A 22757-nucleotide genomic window follows, 5' to 3' on the forward strand; every position below is an offset into this window, starting at 1 on the left:
CAACGACTGTGCATTCGTTTCATTGTACTATGGGCCGGCCACCTCATTAAATATGCGGAGCGCAGTGTGTACTTGCAAACTTTCCATATTTACAAGTTAAGTGTTGGTTCATCACGTATGCATATTTCACCGACATGTTTCATTATACGCTGCCGCAAAGAGCAAGCGAAGGCATCGTAGATTACGTTCTTTTAAATAAATTGTCTGGCTGCTCTATTGACAGTAAAGCATAATTTTAATCTTACAACATTGGAAATGTTTGAAAGTTACAAAGTTATTCAGAACGGGTGAACTTATATTGAAACTGCGAGAGAAATAACATAGACATTTTGCTAAAGAGATGAGGAATCCTTGCCTAGCAGAGATCTGTGTAAGATATAACCAAAGACACCTACAGTATACCCTGTCTATGTAATTTTCTTGCAATACTTTTGGGAATTCATATTAATACAAATTCCAAAGACCTCAGATATGTATAAAATTAACCCAGGCCTGCTTTTTGTGGAGGTGGTCTCATGATTACAGGGATGTGAAGACCTCATTGTCCAAGCCGTTTTCTGTGCCAGTGCCGCTCTGGTGCTCAGTGGCAAAGGTGGCCTTGCCAACGTCATCATTGTCGATGTCCGCGGCGTAAGTGGTCAAACCAGGTTTGACCTCAACGATCTCTGCCTCTTGGTCCTTCTCTGTGTAATCCTGAAATACCAAGAACATTGGTATTGCTTACATCTGACGGCTTGTTTTCTCAGTGATTGAAACATCTTCCTAAGTCTAAATTGGCATATCTTACCGGTTTCTCGTCTCCGCATCGCAGTGGCTTCTTAATCACTTCTGGGAGGCAGCAGTACACACCGTCCACGCAATGAGACCGAAGGACAGGGTCGATGTCTTGCCTCTTGGTAGCACCTTGAGCATGGGAAAAATCTTAATTTTATAAAGTAAGTTGAAGGTTTTCATTTTTGAGGCTTTATAATTAAGCTTCAAGCATGGACAGCCAATAGATAGTGGGCGTGTGCGCCGGTTAGGAGTTTCAGAAAGAGAAATGGCGTCTGTTGGGACCGTAGTTCCGGAAGCAGTTTCACAAGTCTAGCAGAAATCGTGACGTTGGTGTTAGGTGCACGCAGAGGGTGACCTTGGCACGAAGCCCACTTCATTAATCCCCCCCCGGCGTGCTTCGAGCTAAATTATGATAGTTGAACAAGGGAAATAGTGCAGGCTTACCTGTCAGAAAACTGACTAATAATCCAACGACAACGGTCACCAGCCAGAAGGCACAAGCATACCAGGCGTACGAGAGTGAGTATAATTCACCAATGGGTGAACTGAAGTGGTAAGAAAGGAGATATTGCTCTTGATCATTATGATTCAAACTTAGTAAAGAGCACTTTCACCCAAACGTAGGGCAAATTCTTAATACTATGGACAAGTATCAAGCAGTGGCGAGAATTTGTGCCGAAGATGGGGGTGGGGTGGGGAGAGGTGGGAGGATGACTTGCCCGGCCATGAAAATTTAAAAAGCAGTGTGGGGGATAAAACCATATGACTGTATAGAGGACAATGTTCATGGTGATCATGTGTATCTGCGTAAGGAATTCAGAGTGGTATATTTATGGCTTTTCAAAATTGTTTTCCCTTTTTGAGTGATATTTAATGCATGTTGGTTAGAAGTTTTAGAATTTTTTTCATAATCCGCATTAATTTTTTTTTGCTCAGCACAAAAGTGTGTGTGTGGGGGGAGGGGTGATTCAATAGCTCACCCCCCACCTCAAATGGGGGGGTATATATGTACCCCCGAATTTATGCCCATAGTATAAAGTGAGGCATAACTCACGTACGTTTCTGGAGCGATAGTTGTTGTCGTCATCAGAAGTGGGCTGGGTGTCGTGATGGACGTGGTCAGGTTGCATCCTTCGATGGTTAGCGGAGGTCTGTAGATGCTTGGCGGATAAATAATGGCCCCTATGCCGACCCAAAAGGCGAAAGTTAGGCCTGCTAAAAGTCCTACGATCGCACCCTTGAAAAACAAGAAGTGGATTTCAGGCAATATGTTACTTTTGAGTACGGCTCCAGGCATGCTTTCCTTAAAGTTGACTTTTTCGGAAAATCAGCGATGACTGAGGTGGAAATAATTTCGAGGCCGGTCGCGGATGGTAAAGCCGAGAGTGAAAGACAAAGATCAACGGGGCAGAGATGAAGGGCGATGGGTGGTAAAGATACCTGACATGAGGAAGGGACGATGGAACGCATCCTGACAAGGAAGCACCATAAAAAAATATTTTCAGCTTTTAAACACAATTTTGCTAACGATTACCAAACATATTTGGATGCCGAATATTCAGTTTTCAAGTTTGTTTTGTGTTCCTCGTAATTGAACATGTTCTATGTAATTTTAAGATTATTACGTTCAACCTTTAGTGCCTTGTGGCTAAATGGAATCCATTAAAAATCTAAACGCACTTAACATTTAAACATGTTTAAAAAAGGTACAGCTAAAAATGTTTAAATAGTGTTTACTAGCTATACACAGTTTTTGCAGCGTAATCATGGAAACAGGGACTGAAAAGAATAAAACTTTCAAGAATTACGGGATTGGATTTGTTGCTACGGGGGTTGTTGTTGATTTGGGGAATACAGTAGGTGAACCCACGCGGACAACAGTTGCAATAAGGCCTGCGCTGTGGGGATGTTGCTTCTGAGTGATCCTACCTTTGAATTTGTCCAGGGGAAGAACATCCCCAGACTGAACAGACCAAGCAGCGGACCTCCAGTCATACCGAAGAGGCTCAGTGCCAACTGGGGTTAAAAATCAATTTGAATGGATTTTATTCCTTTTGAAACTGTTATGATGCATGTCAATGTTGTTTGAAAATTCAATATGTCACGATACGAATTTAGGAAAAAACTCGGTATTGGTATGGACAGCCAATTCGGACTGAAATCTCACCGAATTTAAAACACTCACCTGACTTCATCAACAATGGATCGATTCAACCTGTACCTGCATAAACAAGGAGCCGCTACTCACCTGTAATATGCCTTGGCTGAGCAACGAGGTTATGTATGCGAGCAGCACGCACAGTAGGCCGAATCCAAGTGCTGAAAAACAACGCAGAGTTATACACAAATAGATACATGTGGATGACATATGGAAATAAATTGAATTGAATAGGAGTTTTAATGTCCTTGGAATACCTTGAGAAATGACCACTAATTGCAGAGAATGCCCGTTTACCACTCAAACGTCCATTATCAACTGTCTCCAACCGAGTGCAGCTGCCTTCTAGGTAGTGTACAGTTGTGTACAATGCATTGGATGATCTGGTACTCACCGATGCCCTTGGTTGCCAGCGCGTACCGCTCCTCACTGATGTGGGGAAAACATGGCTTGACCAGATCCTCAGCCGTCACCGCGGCGAGAGCGTTTAGTCCAGAAGAAACAGTACTACAATAAAAGGAACGTTATTTTTGATAAAAATGTATCTAAAGAATTCAGCTGAACATGAATATCTTGTTGAACTGAGCGGAAAACACATCTGGTTGGCAATTTCGACTTGTATATTGATAAGCCGCTGGGGTCAAACCAAAGTAGCGGGTGCTGGACAATCTTTACAAAGTGGAAAGTATTTTGTTTATGGGTAACAACGAAGTTAAATACCCATCCTCATTCATGCCGATCTGATGCGAACGATTTAGCTTATCAGTGCTGGTTTCCATACCCACTCCCATCGAACTGCGCGGGGGACCTCTCGCAAACACTTCACATCCTTCAAAACATTTGACAACCAATACTGGTCTTAGAATGTATGATAGTGTATTCACTTTTTAAGCCCAGGGAGTCGTTTTCTCATACAGATCAATGCTCCCCCATCTGTCTTGAGCAGAAGTACCCCCCCCATCGGTTGAAAAGAGCCATGTTTGTGGAGAGTGGTCATTTTGTTGGTTGCGACGCAACTGTAGCGCGTGCATTTCCTCGTCGAGCGTGTGTTGCTAGGAACGAGCGTGTGTTGCTAGGAACACTGTGCACTCTCTTGCTCTAGCTCGGGGCTCGGTTTATAACTCACCTCAGTGCGGCGCTAAAGACGGCCGAAGTGAAGAATCCTGGAAGGCCGGGGATGCGCCCAAACAGGTCCATCATGAAGTAAGGAATTAACTGGTGCAAATAAAGTCAGGTATGAAAATAATTGCTCACAGCGAGCCAATGTGTTATTCTGGAAACTACGGCACGATGGAAAAAGGCGGTATATACCGTTCTGCTATAAGATACACATTACACTTGTACATCTATATCATAAATATCACCCCCTGGTGTCTTATGTTGTCAGCATCTCTCCAACCACACCCGCTTTTCTAATTGCCGTGGCCAGGCAAGTCACCCCCCCCCCCCAATTTTCATCCCCCATCCCCCAAACTTTTCTGGCACAAATTTACATCACTGGTTAAAGCACTGTAAAATTCTCACCTGGTCTGTTTGTGAGATTTTTCCGCTGGTAAGAGGATCGCACTGCCTGTCCGCGTAAAAAGAATACATGACAAGTCCGGAGAGACAGGAAACCGAACCGACAATGACCATTCCCGCACCCGCCAAGCCTAAAGCGCTGCAAACAAATAGAAAAATCAGAACCGGGTTATGGACACCGACGATTGATGGACGATATACCTCTTTGCTAAACATTCTTCCCTTGGTGCATGGGACACTGCTGTCTCACACAGGTTAGCGTTTCAAAGCTATGTAGGTAGTGTAGACATGCCTTCGTAGACATGTAGGCAGGAAAACCAAGTCTTGGAGATAAGATTCGTTTTTTCGAATTGGTAACGCTCTTTCGAGGTACATTCTTGGTAAAGATTTCCCCCATTGTTCCTGTTTATTTTGTGACACATAGCCCTAACCTCCAAATGCCTTTAAAGCTATTTTTCAGAGATCAGGAAGCTTGTGTGCATGTGGGAAAGTCTACAGAAGTCTCTGCAACCAACATCTTTTGTTCAGAGGCTCAAACTGTGACTGTCACACTTGTATATTTAGACTGGCGCTGTTGCCTTTCATCTGCCTTTCATTTAGGTGATGTGTAAAAACGTACAGTGAGCTGGTTGGCACACAACTAGGTCTGCCATTGAAGTCTGTATAACACTTTCCGTAGTCACTTCTCCAAGGGTTTGTCCATAAGAGTGTTTGAGAGAGAAACCTCACTGTCGGTTTGTCGTCATCCACACATACATTGTTGCGATTAGTGGAAGCAGGACGAAAGAATATTCGAATACTTTTTTCGCACGCAGTGCATTTCTTTGGAATTCACTGAATGGTTTCTGTTTTTCTTCACCTAACAACCTGTTTTGTTTAAAGAGGAACACAGACTCCAATATTAGGTTTTGTTGAGTTAACTCATCTCCTTTCTTTCTAACTTTAACCAAATTCCAGAATGGTCTTGTATCGCCTTCCAAACCAAAAGGATGCACTTGTAACATATGAAGGGAATGATAGGCTGCAGGCTTGCGTCAGGTTTGGTCAAATGACGTCCAACTGACGTGGCATCTACAAGGTTACTAACGAACTTGGTCGAATCATAATTTATCTTGGTCTGGGATTTGGTTTTGTACTCTGAGGAGTGCACAAGCTACCTGAGAGCTTGGAAATGATCCACGAATGAAATAATCTGAATTCTTCCTGAAGTGCTCCTGATTTCAGAACTGACCGAGTTACTTTAATAGATCCAAATGAGCTTGAGGGAAGGTAATCGAACGCGCAGTAAAGTAATCCGTCTGTATGGTAAGAGCCGCATTCGGGGGTATTCAATTTGTTGGTAGGGATGCGACTGTGACGGGTGCCTTTCCTAGTTGTTCGTGAATCAGCGAGTTCAGTTCCGACCAAAGGAGCCTTTATTGCTAATAAAAAGCGCCCTCTCTTGGTCTAGCTCGAGGCCCATACTCACGTCAGCATCAATTTGTGCAGTTGAGACTTCAGGTAAGGAATGTATTGCTTGTTGATTTTGTGGTTTAAATTTCGCCCCATTAAAACAGCCGTTTGATGCAAATCGTTTAATGCTGACTGTAAACGAGATCGCATGAAAATGGACTTGACATGGCAGGTGTATTCTGCACTGACAATGTGACTGAATGTCATCCCAGTGGATTTAAAAACTCTGAGAATGTAGACACTTACACCCAGGCTCTTTTGACGCTTCCCGTCGTGATATAGCGCTGCACCTGGGCTTGATTTACGCCGTAACTAGTCGACCATGTGAAGCTTCCCCCGATAACAATGGACCAGAACGTGTGGCGAATGGTTGGGTCGAAGCTGAAACTGAGAAAGACAAGAGAAGTGAATGATTAGACGAAGCCGAGCAAGTGATTGTATATATACACGAGGTAACTTGTAGGTAGATTCGCATTCTCTATGCAAATACTTCCCTCAACGGTGACATACGATGGAAACAAGTAGTTCTCGCCACTGTCTTCATGGGGCGACGCTGTAGTTTTTGCGCGCATTCAGGTGAAAACCAGGCATGCGCACTAAGCTTCGCAGACGCGGTGTGTCAACGAAGGTGGTTTTTCTAAATACTCGAACTTGTCGTCTACCTACTATAATAAACAAATTTGATAGAGATATTTCAAGTAGATTGCCCTCTTGCACGTAGTGCTATGGTTTTGTCAGCATCATGTGGAAATCGTTATTGAGCCGAACACTTCAAAGTCAGGGGGTTAACGATTGGGCGAAGCACGAGACCTGCACGGAGTCAAGTATTTGAAAACCCTCATTATGACATTTTTTAATGGAAGTCGCCCAACACAAGAGGCCACTTGAGGTTAGGGTTAAATAGTAAAAAAAAAAAACTATGAGCATAAGACATTTAGAAGGAAGAAAAAAAATTGTTGATGTAACATTGTTACTTCGCAGAAAAGTATCCTCTATCGTCGTCAATAAGCATTTTAGTCCAAGATATATCATATTCAGAGTGCCATACAATATCCTTGCTTGTGTATCTTTTACTATAGCAACTTCTCTCTTCGAGATTTGTCTGATGGTTAGACTTACTTCCAGAAGTCGATGCGGCCCCCTTCCTCTGCAATTCGCCAGACGTTGCCGAGTCCGCCCAGCCGCATGGTTCCCTCAATGATGACAGCTATGAATCCCCCAAACATCACGCACGTCTGAAACACGTCGGTCCACAGCACAGCCTTCATCCCACCCTGTATGTTGCCAAAATGACAGAGTGACCTATCTTGACACTTGTATGCCTGTGCTTGCAAGTGAAGTAGGTGTGCGAAGCTTGGCCAGGGATCGCACTCTGGGAGAGGCCATGGATGGTTGTCTTGACAATGGGTAGTGTACAGTGATCATGTGCACTTGTCGCCATCGAACCACTGCTACCTAACTCAAGGTGGTAACATAACGTCGACGGTTTGTAGCATGAAACAGTTTGTCCTATAGTTAACTCAAACTCGTCGATTATTTGGTCACGATGCGCGGCAAAGACAGCAGTCGGACTTTCAAGTGAAAATCTCTGAACAGTTGGTCAGCAGACAATGATGTGTACGACAAGTCTTTACTTACAACTGTCGTGTAGAGGGTACAGACGAGTCCCGTTGCTAGAACAGACCCCCACAGGCTCACGTCAGTAACTGGCAGAAATGAAGCAAGTGAGAGTTTTTTAATTTAAGTGTTAATCTATATTTTCATCTTTTCCAAAATGAAAAAGGAGGAATTCTAGAAATGCAACCCTTTTGTCGTTGAAATAAGTTCCATCCACCGAAAGAATGACACTCAACACGCTTATTCTATAAATATGACCAAGCGTTGCATGAGATGACTTGGCATATTTTTAAAAAAGATATCTGCGAAAGGGAAAAAAAATTGCCTTATCCTGTATAACAGGCGGGCCTGAACAATACATACAAACCTGCATTGAATGCCAAGGCTGGAGCATAGATAACTAACCCCATGTAGAAAACCTTTAAAGAGAGAGAGAGAGAGGAAAAGATATTAAGTTCATCATCAAAATGACATTTCATGGAAAGTATGAATGCTGTCTTGTTGTTCAAGAGTTAACCAACATCCTTGATGCCCATAAAAGACATTTCGATAAGTAATTGCCTGAAACGGTCATTGTGGTACACGAATTTTGAAGGGAACTCTTAAAAAGCGAAAAAAACAAAGAAAACTTACCATATTCAGGAAAAATGTGATCGTGGCAGAAACGCGAACCGCTTTGTTGAAGCGTAACTCGAGGTACTGAAACGGAGAGAAACAATTCAAGAGGTGTCTTCACTATTTCTCTCTTGCTGTTTTTAACGATACCACTGTGCATGCCAATTTGTAACATCGCACATGGAACCATGGCGTCGATGACCAACGAAAACATGACATCGACAAAGGTGTACAAGACGAGAAATAAACGAGATAGACCTTGATGGTATAGTTCTACACAAAACATGGAAAAGAGTGGGGGAAGAAAAACAACGTTCACATTTTCTTGGCTTCATATCTTTGTCCCTCCCAAGCTCTCGTTGAAAATAAAACACATGAAAGCATTTCGAGCAGGCAGTTCTTTGTTGTAGGTGACATTTGAAATTCTGGGTGAAAAGGGCAATGGAAAAAAAAATGGCCGAATGTGACTTGTTTTGAGACGACGTTACGCCTTACCTCATTTGCACTTGTCACGTTCAGCCTAAAAAACACTGGGATGAACAGGCGAGACACTGCTAAACCGACCACTGGGTAGGAGAAGCAAAACAACCAGAACATGCTACCGAAAATGTAGACTTCGGCCGGCGTGCCCAGCACCGTGATGGCTGAGATGAAGCTAGCCACCAGCGACATGGCTACGGGGATGGGGTTCATGTTGCGGTCGGCCAGGAGGAACTCGGCCGCGGTCTGCTGCTTGCCGCCGGTGCAGCCGTAGAAGAAACCGATGCCCAACGAGATGAGCAGCATGCAGCCAAACACCACGTAGTCCCAGACGCCGAAATTGGCAGCATCTTCAGGCCCGGCCATGATGGCGACACTGCAAGTGGCTTACTGCGGCTAAGGGTCTACTCATCTGTAAGTCCGTGCTGGAGATAACCAGAGCAGTTTGTGATCTTGTCCCAATACTTGCCCTAATTTTTTTCAATTCATCTTGCAGGGCGTTGCAGAGATGTCGTCGAAGAACTTTGATCGGGCATCCGAAAAGCAGTAGCAGTATGTATAGTAATTAGCATTTATGAATAATCATAGCGGTAGATATTTGTGGTACTCAGTCACTCGTTTGGAAAATATGCTTTTGTTCCAAAACACTACCAAGTGATTTCTTTCAGATCATCCCTTGTTTCGTTTGTTCTTAGTGAATGGTAAGGGCCTTGGTATACAAAACGGAATTCAATGGTATAAACAATCTAAAGTAAACATTCTACATCAACGCTTAAAAAAGCATTTCAGCGCCCCGAGCCTGCGCAGTGGTAATACTTAATTAGTTCCAAACGGACAGAACGACTATACGTCCAGGTTTGGCTTATCTGCTCAGGCAAAGGCATTGTACTCCACCGGCCTAAAAAGATTATCAGTGGTATATGATAAAGGTCGTGCTAGCGTACGCCTGCCCTGGCATCGAGAGGGGCTGATGCAACCAAAAATATTCATGCTCTGAACTCCCGATGAAAAAGTTTGGGGTTCGCCTTTCAGCCTAAGAGGACTTTATCAGCAACCTGTTTATCCACTCTCAAACGCGGTGCAACGCAACAATGGCATTTATCACAGGTACTTTGATGCAGTTAATTTCAGGTTTTAACCGTCTGGACTGAATTTGTCCTCTTAATGTTTAGGAAATGACAACGGAGTAACACATGACATTATCGTCGGGTGACCCATTTCATTTCAGATCACTTTGGCTTAGACGGGGCCTGCTTGATCCGAATGAAATGATTTGGCAGACTAGGTATTAATCTTGAAGAGTAAACACTTTGAAAAGTACAGACTATCTTCTTTTTGAAGAGGGAATAATTCTGCTATGGATGAAACAATTTGAACGTTCTTTTCAGAAAAAATCCAGATTTTGCCTCCCAACATAAAACCTATAAAAACGCCAATAAGGCAGGACTAAAATAACCCATTCAGTTTGGTATCTTTTCTCCATGAGATATCAAAACACTGGCCTGTGAAGAGTCACTTGTGGAGAGCTTTCACAGACATAAATATACTGATGGCGCCAACTTGTGTTTCCACAGTCCCTATGTAAATCAGCTGGTGGTTGTACAACTGTGAGCCCAAACACGTTATGGGCAAAAGTCATCTTGTTTCCTTTGCACTGAGTGACACACGGGGCGTGTCTGTTGTTATGACCGTGTCCGACGTACTTGGCCATTGCTTGACAATGCACATACCCCTGTTAGAAGTGGCTGAATCACAATAGCAAACTACAGCGTGCGTTTAAGCTGCTGCCAAGTAGCTCGAACACAGAGGGGTCATGGTGGGCCAGGAAATTGTCGGGTTGCATTACCTTTGGGTCCGCCTGTCTGCAATGTTCGGACATAAAAATGCTGACGGGCCTGACCCCCCCCCCCGGAAAATTCCTGGATCCACTTTGAAGAGGGCAAATTTTCGTCTCCTCTTTCTGTACATTATATTGGTATTTTTGTACTACCAGTTGCTGGCAAAGTTACACAGCCGTGAGTAAAAAAAGGGAACAATTCACTTAGCGTTAAAAAAAATTCAGGTAGCTCTCAAACACTGAATAACAAACCTTAAAATGAAAATCTGGCCCTTGTTAAAATTGTTAAATGTACATACATTATTGACTTAACATCTGACAGTGGTGAAATTTTTTCAAAATTGGAGTAGCAGGCAACGTGACAGTGGTCTGCCAACCATGCCAACTTCCTCAAGGTTATTTGGCTGTTGAAATTTTGCATGCTGTAGTCGAGCCTGATGCGCGTTCCGTCACAAGTCCTTTCACAAGACCAGTGGCAATATGTATCCAAGTGGACCAGATGATAAGGTTTGTGACACTTCATTTAAACAACTGTCTACAAACCATTCTAATATAATTTTGATTTTTTTAAAGAATGCCTGACACTTTTTATTTCTCAAAGAAGAACGCTGTTACAGATCTATAGAAATACTTGTAATATACAGAAAGTTGAAACACTGGAAACTGTAAAATTGAGCGTGACAAACTGTTTACTAATTAAGCTATAGAACAATACATGCTGGCTAAGAAGCTAACAAATTAAAAGCAGATCCCGGTTTGGTGGAAAGGAAGAGTTCAAATGCCTTAAATCCTCTTTGGGTATGATGAAATTAAACACATCCCAATAAATATCCTACCCACGTAAGTTTCTTGGGCATATCATTAGACATTCACGGGTGATACGTGCATTAATTTGAAATCGCTTTGACTCAATAATTAAGCTAGTTTGTGCGTATGTGCCTTAAATGCCACCCATACAACCTGTAATTTTTGTTACTTTCTTTAGTCTACTTGATAAAATAATTAATATTGTTTTTTCTAATAACGATTTTTTTTGCTGATTGGCCTTGATCATATTAGGCATATTAATAAATATTCAAAACGAATGCATAGTTTTCTGCGAGGAGGGAGGTATGTGCACCATGGTTCATCATCAACATCGTCACCATAGTTACAGAGCTGTAAAACCATTGTTTTCCAGGCTATTTTCCTTTTCAGTGCTGCTTGGTTGCTCCGTGGCAACTGTTGCCGAGTCAACATCATCACTATCGTCTGCATTATCGCTCAAGTCTGGTTTGACCTCCTTCACCTCTACCATCTCCGCCTCTTCGTCTTTCTTGGTGTAATCCTGGAAGAAAAAGAGTGATACATTTCTTAAAATCGACGACATCTTTTTCTCTCTGACTCACAACGCCCTCTAAAGCCTACATCTTACCGGTTTTTCGTCCCCGCATCGTAGTGGCTTCTTAATCACTTCCGGGAGGCAGCAGTACAGACCGTCCACGCAATGAGACCGAAGGACAGGGTCGATGTCTTGCCTCTTGGTGGCACCTTGATTACGGGAAAAATCGTAATTTTATAAAGTAAGTTCAAGGTTTTTATTTTTGAGGCTTTATAATTAAGCTTCAGATGCGGACAGCCAGTAGATGGTGGGCGTGTGCGGTTTAGGAGTTTCAGAAAGATAAATGGCGTCGTACCGGAAGCAGTTTCACAAGTCTAGCAGAAATCGTGACATTGGTGTTAGGCGCACACAGAGGGTGACGGGAAGATATATGGATTCTATAAAGAAAGTTCCGAGTTTTCCATTTTGGAACTTGTTTTGGAGCCTTTATAATTGGGCGTTGGTAGCGGTAGACCGAAAAGGGGAAGACGCAGAATGGCGTGAGTCATATGCATATTACGCTCAGAAAGTGTACAGTTCGTATTTTATGCGGCCTGGGCATAATATGCATATGATGCACATCAATCTGCGTGTCCTGTTTTCCTTTTACGATGGCTAGTTTATAAATGAAAGGATGCATGGGTTACAAGTCTCTTTAAAGGAAGTGACGCCATTTAGTTCCAATGTACGGAAAGCAGTTTCAGCAGTCTGATGGACACTGGAAGTTCTTGCGTGCTTGCCGGTCGCACAGTACCAGTGGCTTTCAGGCTTCGGCCCACACTCTCTCATGGTCACTTATGATGGTGCTTTTCGGCACTGAGCTCCTATCATATCGAAATGTCCCCCTTCACAAGCTTTGAGCTAAAATACAGTAGTTGAGATATTGAAAACATGGGAGGAAAGCAGGCACCCTACCCGTCAGGAAGCTGACTAACAGACCAACGACGATGGTCACCAGCCAGAAGGCGCATGAGTACCAGGCGTACGAGAGTGAGTATAATTCAATGATTGGTGAGCTAATCAAAGTAAAAAAAAGGAAACCAAACAAAATTTGAAGCCTTGGATCATTACGATTAAAAAAAAACAACACAACAAAAACAAACACTTGGCACGAAACTCTTGTTCCAACTTCAGGAATTTTTTATTTAATTAGTTAAAATGGAAACGTGGGCAAAAGAAATGTAAGCAACACTTATTAGTTTGTTACAATGAATAAAACTTTGGACTGATTTTTCAAAGTTCCACTTACGTTTCTGGTGCAAGAGTTGTTGTCGTTGTCATCAGAAGTGGGCTGGGTGTCGTGATGGATGTGGTCAGGTTGCAACCTTCGATGGTTAGCGGAGGTCTGTAGGTACTTGGCGGGTAAATGAAGGCGCCAATTCCCACCCAACAGGCTACAGCCAGGCCTCCCAGCAGTCCCGCCATCGCGCCCTTCGAAAAACCAAGCAGTGGATTGGGGTTGTTTGCACAGATCCAAACGCAAGAACATGCATTTTCTGGGTTTTTTTTTCGTGTAATGGTGATAGGGGAATACTGAGCGATATCAAAGCGAGAATTAGTGGCAAGGAGGATGAATACGACAATAACGATATCAACCATAAGATAAAACAATTTGCCTCAAGCGGAAGCACCCCGTAATCGGCTGAAAAGAGCCACATTGGTCAGGAGTGTTCAATTTAATGGTAGCGATGCGACTATGACGCGTACATTTTCTAGTCGTTTGTGAACCAGTGAAGTTCCGTTCCGACCAAAAGAGTCTCTGTTGCTAAGAATATGGCGCCATCTCTCGGTCAAGCTCGAGGTCCATAATGATATATAAATGTCGTGTACACGACTGTAGCCATCTCACCTTGACCGTAATCAAGGCGACGGACCAGAAGCTGTCAAGGGCGAAAGTCGAATTGGTTCTAAACTCAAAGATGACTCATATAATGAGGAACTAATTCCGAGATCGGTTGGAGATAAACTGTTATATTGGACGAGGAAGAGCCCAAAAAAAGGGGGGGGGGCAATAATGAAGCTAATTTGACAAGGGTGACGATGTTGATTTCACTAGAAGAGACGACAGGGGAGCTCATCCTAGCTAGGGTGACGATGGAAACATGGCTGAAACTGATGAAACTAATAAGGGGACTGTTTGTTCTTATGCGGAACAGGATTGCGATCAGCGATCTGACGTTGGTTCACTGACAAAGCCTGCTTAAATCGAAAGCGCGAACCACCTCTGGGATCACTGATCGAGATCCATATCCGTGTGAAACAAATAGGCCCCTAAATTAATAGAGTGGATTTGCTCTGCCGAGGTGATCGCGGTGGGCGATGAAAATAATAGCTGAAGCTATGCTAGCAACATGCGGCTGTAATTTAGGCAAGAAATGTAACACTGTGAGAATGATGTCGCCCAGAATATTCCTACCTTTGAGTTTGTCCAGGGGAAGAATAATCCAAGACAATACAATCCCAACAACGGACCTCCAGTCATACCAAAAATGCTCAGTGTCAGCTAGGGTCAATATATAAATACAGTGGATGGATTTCATTCCTTTTGAACTTGAAATATAGGATGCTCATCGATGTTGTTTGAAAAGCAATGTCGTTGTAAGAATGTGGCTAAACGTCGATAGTCTGCTGGGTGTAGCTGATACCGATTGAAATCTCATCAAATGGAATCAATGATCACCATTGCCACTCACGAGGCAAAACGGACATCAACAGAGATAACCATTTACGGCACTTCCTGGTGGACCTTTTGTGCTCCTCAACCCTTACATTGATCACAATCCCTCCATCCCTATTCATTTCATTGTTCGCCATCTTTTATTACAGGCCGTGCTGAGCCCCGTCATTCTGAACCGGCGCCTTGGGCTATGTATGCAACCACACGAATGAAGCCAAGCCACCGTTGGCAACCATGTATGGAGCTCAACCATAAACACTTCACGTGTGAAATGAGGTTCCTATACAACATTCGGGCTTTATTTTCCTGTAAAAAAATCCTCTTCGTCCACAAATTCGAACCCATACCCCACAGATCACAAACCATTATACTGTAACCGCTGGATTACCGCATTTCACACGAGTTGTTGGTGTTTTTACTTTTGATATATTTGTAATACCGATGAACGGCTGCAACGCGAGCCTAATATTACATTGGACATGCGCAATACATACAAAACCCCAGGTGGTTGGGCTTCATACGTTGATTACATTTATATCTAACCGCCTTGGGTAAAATATTCAAGCCGTAGAGACAAACATATACCCGAATGAGTCGTCTTCCAGACTTGATCTCAATCCGTATCTGTTTAGACAAGAAACCGGCACTCACCTGTAAAACGCCCTGATTGAGCAACGAGATGACGTAGGCGAGAAGGATGCAGAGCAGGCCGAATCCAAATGCTGAAAAGAAGCCGCATACTGTTTCACAATAGCTCCAATAGAGAACACGTACAGACATCGAATCGAAGCAGGCTCGAGTCGCAAAGCAGACGGGTGTGTCCTTGTACTATTTCCGCACCCTTTAATGATTATTTTGCAATTCCCTTGTGCCACAATTCCTTCAAGTACAGTGTGCAACTCCTCATACAAAAGTGTAAGAAATGTCAAATATTTTATTGAAAATAATTAGTTTCCTTCCAAAGAGGACTGTGCTAACAACCTGCAGCTGCGTGCACCTGTCTTCAAGAAAGTATATATTAATGTACTGAACTGGTACTCACCGATGCCTTTGGTGACAAGTGTGTATCGCTCCTGACTAATGCGGGGCAAACACGGTTTGACCAGATCCTCAGCTGTCACAGCGGCGAGAGCGTTCAGTCCAGAGGAAACCGTACTGTCATAGAATCGATAGCATCCTCCAATGTAATTAGGGTACTTTTAAACGAATCAATTCAACTTGCAGATCTTGTTAAACTGAGTGGAACAGATGTCTACTGAACCCCCTCAATGTCATCCCTCGGCTATGTTGAGGCTGTGCAAAGGACTGAAGCTACGCGCCGGTACCCGTTCCCTCCATCGCAATCCCACATAGGGAACCAGTCGTAACCACTCAGCTCACCACTGAACAAAAATCCCCTCACACTACTATTGGTCGTAGAGTGCTCAAGGCCAATAGCCTATTGGTTTTTTTTGTTTTATTTTGTTTTTTAAATAGATCATTGCTGTCTAATAGCGTCAACTCACCTGAGTGCGGCGCTGAACACAGCCGAGGTGAAGAATCCTGGAAGGCCGGGGATCCGCCCAAACAGCTCTATTATGAAGTAAGGGATTAACTAATGCAAACAAAAACAGATGCCATAGTTGGGTATAACAGGACTGATGGCAATGCCACTTTACGCAACGAACGGCTTACGGCCGAATTAACTAACACAAACTCACCTGAAAGAAGTTAGAATAGAATTAATCGTTGAGAACTCTGGCTAAGGAAGAGCATACAAGCCACCAGTAATTCCGCGCACTGCGGGATTCTCACCTGGTCTGTTTGTGAAACTTTTCCGCTGGTGAAAGGATCACACTGTTTGTCCGCGTAGTAGGAATACATGACAACTCCGGAGAGACAGGAGATTGTGAGCACAAAGGCCATGCCGAAAACCGCTAAGCACAGAGAGCTGCAACCATACATAAAAAGGGATTCAGATGAAATGGCAGATACCGACAATTGACTTGTCTTTGATAGTGAGGCCGCGTCCGAATTACTTGGCTGTGGCTGAAACTATGCACTAGTCTATGGTAGTGGCCAAAGCTAGTTGCAATAGAGCCGTGTGTAATTCCAAGCCATAACCTAGATTTGAATCAGGTCGGACTTAGGTTGCTCTTCCCCAGTCAGCCATCCGTTCACACAGTACTGTCGTTGCATTCGGCCACTCGCATAACTTCTTATAAGGCGCCCTCATTTGATAGCTTTTCCGCGATATCTGGTGTCAACGTCAAAGAGTGTACAACGTGTATCCCTAGTCAGCAAGTCTGACTGGACGGATATTAGCCAATCAGACGCCCGTTGGTGATATGGAGTTATTCATAACTGCATATGAACGACATAGTCTTGCATAATGTATACAGAATTTACGCCAATCAAAGTAGTCAGACTACAAATCCACCAATCAAAATAGTCAGACTTGTAGTCCCGTTCATTATAATAGAGATATGAACGATGTAAAAACAAGTCCAGCAATTTAATTGGCTGCTAGCTGGTTTGATAGATCAGCCGATTTGCTATGTAAAAACGGCTGGCAGATTTGTTAAGTCGGGATTGAACTTGTGGTAATAAGTGGATACAAGAGGGTGCGAAGCAAAACGACGCGCGGCCTCCATATCCAAAGCATAAAAACAAGACGTCACGGAAATATCCGACTTGAGTCAAGTCTAGGCATAGCCAAGTATTTTGGAGGCGACCAACTGTGTCCCCTGATGGGGCGTTTCTGCCATCTTTTATAGGCTGGTGTTTTTATTTGTCACCTGCCTAGGGTTCACAGGCGTATAGGTGCAAGTAAGATTGGCGCACAGCTGGGCTCTTTATTGCGGTCTGTTCGTTGAACAGATACGCCCCTGATCACTGTTCCACTTGTTTGTCCAAACGTGCTTCCTCCAGTCACACTCTTTTTGAGAGAGTAACCTGGCTGTATTTTTCTCCCTTTCATCCATACGCCTACACTGCTATTTTTCGTAGGTGCAAAAGAAAAAGGAAACTTCAGTGATGCATAATTTTCTTCCGGATGTCTTGTGTGGTTCCTGTATTCCCCAAACTTGCAAAATATTGTGCTTCAAGGGGAGCATTAATTCCTATCGTCAGTCTACCAGAGTACTTTTTTCTCTCTCTCGTTTGTAACCCTGCTCCTTTAGCTTTGTTTAGGCGAATTTGCACAGAAAAGCTGGTACTATAGGTACTGTTTTATTTTTCTATATAGACCGACAGTGATGCCGAAGGGCTCATTCCTTGAGAATGATCTTCTTTTTTTCGCCAAAGATATTACATGTATTTGTTTTTTGACAGATTGCATCATCTCCTCGCACCTGTACGTTGGCCCAAATCTGACCAAAGTCCAGAATTGACCCAGCGAGATCACCTCGAGGACAAAAGAACCCTTACACTCGGAACTTGTGAGTGGAGGGGTGGGCTGAGAGTTGGGCTCAGGTGATTCGGTCGAATGAGGTCCAGCTGACGCAATGTCAGGAACCAAGTTATTGTTCCAGCATCTACAAAGGATTTGGTCGAATCAAAACTTCTTTCGGCCTCAACTAAACTGTTGGTTCGTACAGTGGATTGTCTGTAGCTCTGTATGATTCATCATGCGTGCTCTCAATCTCAGAACTGACCAAATCTCTAGCAGTGCTTTCGATTACTTCCCTCACGCAATCCCGTAATGTTGTCAAAGGTTTCAGTGAACAGCACAACCGTCGTAATCAAAGAACAATGCAAATGGTTGTGCAGAGCAATTAAATTTGTAGCTCGAATCTTAACTGTCGAAAGAAACGCACAGACACATTATCTTAACTTTATTCTAAGACTTATGTGATGTGAACCAATTTGCTCCTCTGTGCACAAATTTTTATGAATTATTTACAACGCATCGGTGTCTCTGTGCACCACACAATCCTTGTTATCACTCTTCTCAGAACTAAAGTCGCGATGTTTTTGCATTCCATCGTGGACCCCCTCATCAAGTAACCGGCCGGGGGGGGGTCGGGTCGGTCACTTGGATGAGGCCTGAGTGAGTGCAAAATTGAACGCTTTCGCGAGTAAGCTCGACAGGTGGTTACCAAATGCGCCTGTACGGTAATACTCCGTCAGCATCAATTTGTGCTGTTTAGCGGATCCGGGTGAAGAATCCAGTTTTGAGTTTTGTTTGAGGCAAACCAGTCATTCATGTTTGCACCACGAGACTGTGCGTGTATGTGTAAGATTTTGTTACATTTATCCCCAACAGGCAATACGATTGCATGTGATCCCGGTTGGACGAGGTATCTGAGATACGCGCAAGAATGGGAGACCTTCGAGAAGCTTGGTGGCGGCATACCGCTAACACGTGACATTTCCACGTTTGTTCGCATCAATCTGAGCTTGCACTCATTTGATCAGCCTGTCTTAACCAATGGTCAGCAGGTCACGTGGGGACGGCATGTTTGCCGCCTCCATGTGTCTGAGCGTCTCCCATTAAACACTTACATGTTGGCTCTTTTGATGCTTCCCGTCGCGAGGTACCGTTGCACCTGGGATTGGTCGACTGCAAAGGATGACGTCCGAGAGAACGTTCCTCCAATAACAATAGCCCAAAAAGTGTGGCGAATTGTTGGATCAAAATTGAAACTATAAAAGAGAAACCGGAAATGAATCGTGCAGTGAAAACACATGTGATGCATATGGTTGACAGGCATGTGTATATAAAATGATTAAGAATATTCATGCATATTATGGGCTCTGGGAAACCTACTCCCTCGAGGGTGGCACAGTGAGAGGGAAAATACCATCAACACCACCTTGTGACCAAACAGTTTTGAGCACATTCAAATGAAAACCACTCCCTCGCACCGTAAGCTTTGCAGGATTAGTGAGTCCACGGATGCGATTTTTCAGTACTTGGCTTCTTTTCCATCTCAGGATTTGTGTGTTCGTATTTCCTGCATAAACTGTGGGTGTTATCAGATAACCACACCATAAGGTGTTACGTTAACGTCACAGGGATTACTTCTCACACCGACAAGTGTTACAATGCACTGGAGGGTGTTAAAATTAACACCAAGAGTGTTGAAATAACGTCAAAAATTTTAAAACCAGTGAAAAGTGTTAGTGTAGTCCTCTGATAACACCGGGAGTGTTAAATTTAAAAAAACAGCTTGTTCAGTGTTCCTTCATGCTCAATCGATCCCTAAATTAAGGCCAAGAATTATTATTCAATATAAACAGAAATATTTCATTACTTGGCTCTGTTGCATATGTTTTGATGTTTTGGTGGCGACATCTAACAACTTAGCGATCCAACAGCTTGAAAGTCGGAGGATTAGAAAAAATGAAGGTGGAATAGCCTATTTGGGACAAAAAACTCCTCAAAGAGATCGTTTCTACACAAGAAGGCACCCTTTTAGCCAAATCACGCAATGGAGTATATTTGATGTCCTATCCAGAGTGTCATACATTCGGCTTATTTTATTAGTTCCACTCTACAGTGTTTGTTCAATGGATATACTCACTTCCAGAAGTCGATGCGACCCCCTTCCTCGGCGATCTGCCACACGTTGCCGAGTCCGCCCACCCGTATGGTGCCCTCGATGATGACGGCCAGGAAGCCACCAAACATGACGCACGTCTGAAACACATCCGTCCATAGCACAGCCTTCATACCACCCTGGTTGTTGCCAAAATTAATGACAAAGTACCCGTAATGATATCTTGACCTTGGCATCTTCAGCCCTGTATTGCATGTGCTGTAGGTGGACGAAGCGTGGCACGGGACATTGCATAGGAACGCATGCTGTCAAGTGCACCGTAATGGCTCCAGAGAGACGGTGTCTCGACAAGAGGCAAAGCATCTCATCATTTCGAGGGTCACCTCGGGTATGCAGAGGTCATGTGCATTAATTTGTCGACATCGAACCACACCTACCTAAAGGTATCGTGGGATTCGAAGTATTAGTTCACAATGCACGGAGAGCGAGCAAGAGTCAGATTTTTAAATGAGACAGTAGAAATCTGTGAAGAGTTTCGCTTACATGTACAACTGTCTTTACTTACTATTGTCGTGTATAGGGTACAGACGAGTCCCATGGCTAGAACAGACCCCCACAGGCTCACGTTGGTAACTGATAGAAAATAGAATAGTGTTATTTTCTTGAAGTAAGGTAATGGTACAAGGTAAGCTTTTCAGGTCAACTTCAATTTTCCCTTTCAAGTGCTCCTAAGTTGCTTTCTGGTATTAAAACGAATAAAGAAAAGTGCAGGAATTCCATAAAAGTAACCCAGTTGTAGTTAAATGAGTCCTTCCAACCTCAGAAAATGAGAAACAACCCTTGTTTTATTTTGTTATCGTGCCTTAGAGGTGAAGTGAAATGATTTGGCTTCGTTTCGGCTACAGAAAGACAGGTTGATCTGAAGAGTAGATACAAACCCGCATTGAACGCCAAGGCCGGAGCATAGATAACAATTCCCATGTAGAAAACCTTTCAGCAGAGAGGAAAAAGAGATATCAGGTCAACTGTCAAATGACATTTAGTCGAGAGCACAAATGGTGTTGAGTAGTCGTAGAGTTAACTGCCATCTTTCGCAATGGACGTATCCAGAGGAAGGGGGTCAATGTTTTTTTGTGGGGCTGCGGCAATTAATACATCAGATTTTTAAGATTGTCCATTACCTGATCTTTGGGGATTAGGACATTTATTAGTCTCTTACTCAAGACCAGGACATGCAACTGACTGTCATGTTTATTAGGAGTAAGCGATAAAACTGCCTAAAATGGTTGAAAAAGGAAAAGTAAAACTTACCATGTTAAAGAAATATGTCACAGCGGCAGAAACGCGAAGTGCTTTGTTGAAGCGTAACTCCAGGTACTGAAAAGGAGAAGGGTAATTTGAGAAAGGTATTTTCCGTTTCTTATTTCTGATTCTTTTGCACGGTTACGTCGTGTGTTCAAGTTCGAAGAGCACGGAGCCATCAGGTCCACAACCGAGTGGAAGAAAGTACAAAGGTGTATATGTACAAGCCGGATTCGTTTGTGTCTTGAAGGCATCGGTGTCGCCAGGATGTTTACCGATGGGGAAAAAATATTAAGGGGGAAAATTTCCAGAGGGCAAGGCGCTTATCAGCTGATTAATGATGAACGAGCAAAGTTTCGAGGAAATAGGTGTTTTTCACCCCCTTTCAACTATTTACTTCATCTTTTCGCATTCCTGCCCTTTTGTGTTCCTTTTCATTTTTGAAACAGTCATGCTTGAAGGTACATGTACTGCTTGACGAACAACATAGGAACGTGTCTATGTTTTGTGTGGGTGTGTGGGAGACATGGTCTGTGGAGCAGTTGGGATTCGTGTCCTGTGAGGGACCTAACGTAAAATCTTGATAAATTTGGAGACAATGTCACGTCGTACCTCGTTTACACTAGTCACGTTCAGCCTGAAGAACACCGGGATGAACAGGCGAGACACCACTAAGGCAACCATCGGGAAGCACAGGCTGAACACCCAGAACATAGAGCCGTTGATGTAGACCTCGGCCGGCGTGCCCAGGAAGGTGATGGCAGAGATAAAGCTGGCCACCATCGACATTGCTACGGGGATGGGGTTCATGCTGCGGTCGGCCAGTAGGAACTCTGCCGTGGTCCGCTGCTTGCCTCCGGTGCAGCCATAATAGATGCCGATGCTCAGCGAGATGAGCAGCATGCAGCCGAACACCACGTAGTCCCAGACTCCGAAATTGGTAGCATCTTCAGGCCCGGCCATAGCTTTTCTGCGAGTGGTTAGGTCTAGCGCAAGATGTGTTTCTCTGCAAGTCCGCGCTTGAGATTAAATGTGCAGTCTGTGATCTTGTCTCGGTACCAAACCTAGTTTTAAATTCTTTTGAGGGAGACGGGAAGATGTCACGGAGAGTTACGGGATCTCTGAATGGACATCCGATACAGTTAATTTGCATCTATGAATAATCATGTTGGACTAAGAGAGGTGTTAAATGAATCGTTTGGAAAATTCATTATCTAAAAGCACAACTAGGCGATATTTTAAATTAAAGGTGCCTTATATCACGTTCCTTTTTCAGAGTATAGTAGGGACCTTCGTACTACAGAATAAAGTTTATGGTGCAATCAATGGAAGGTGTTGCATCAACGCCGACGAAGTACTTCAGCTCCTTGTGCAAACCGATAAAGGCCGTGTTTCAATAGAAGCCCTCCCAGGGATCTGAAATGGTCTCTTTCAACCAGAAATAGTGGTGGTCTGACCACTCAACGGAAGAGTTCAAGGTT

General features: G+C 43.6%; 1 protein-coding gene across 1 annotated transcript; it reads right to left on the reverse strand.

Moving 5' to 3' along the window:
- Positions 1-196: 196 nt before the first annotated feature.
- On the reverse strand, positions 197-22538 carry LOC110979011 (sodium-coupled monocarboxylate transporter 1-like). The gene is made up of 24 exons (XM_087148389.1): positions 21889-22538; positions 21286-21351; positions 20913-20964; positions 20540-20607; positions 19999-20153; positions 18977-19117; positions 16286-16421; positions 15997-16085; positions 15534-15646; positions 15143-15213; positions 8156-8221; positions 7890-7941; positions 7544-7611; positions 7025-7179; positions 6152-6292; positions 4457-4592; positions 4059-4147; positions 3327-3439; positions 3023-3093; positions 2704-2790; positions 1833-2011; positions 1219-1319; positions 788-903; positions 197-693 (listed from the first exon to the last, which is right to left on the reverse strand). Exons 1-24 carry the CDS (start codon positions 22237-22239, stop codon positions 520-522), a joined length of 2790 nt encoding a protein of 929 aa, XP_087004515.1. The 5' UTR covers positions 22240-22538; the 3' UTR covers positions 197-519.
- Positions 22539-22757: the final 219 nt, after the last annotated feature.

The sequence above is a fragment of the Acanthaster planci genome, linkage group LG18, assembly GCF_054643075.1.
Source record: "Acanthaster planci isolate LZ-2023a linkage group LG18, COTS_SCS, whole genome shotgun sequence".
NCBI lineage: Eukaryota > Metazoa > Echinodermata > Asteroidea > Valvatida > Acanthasteridae > Acanthaster > Acanthaster planci.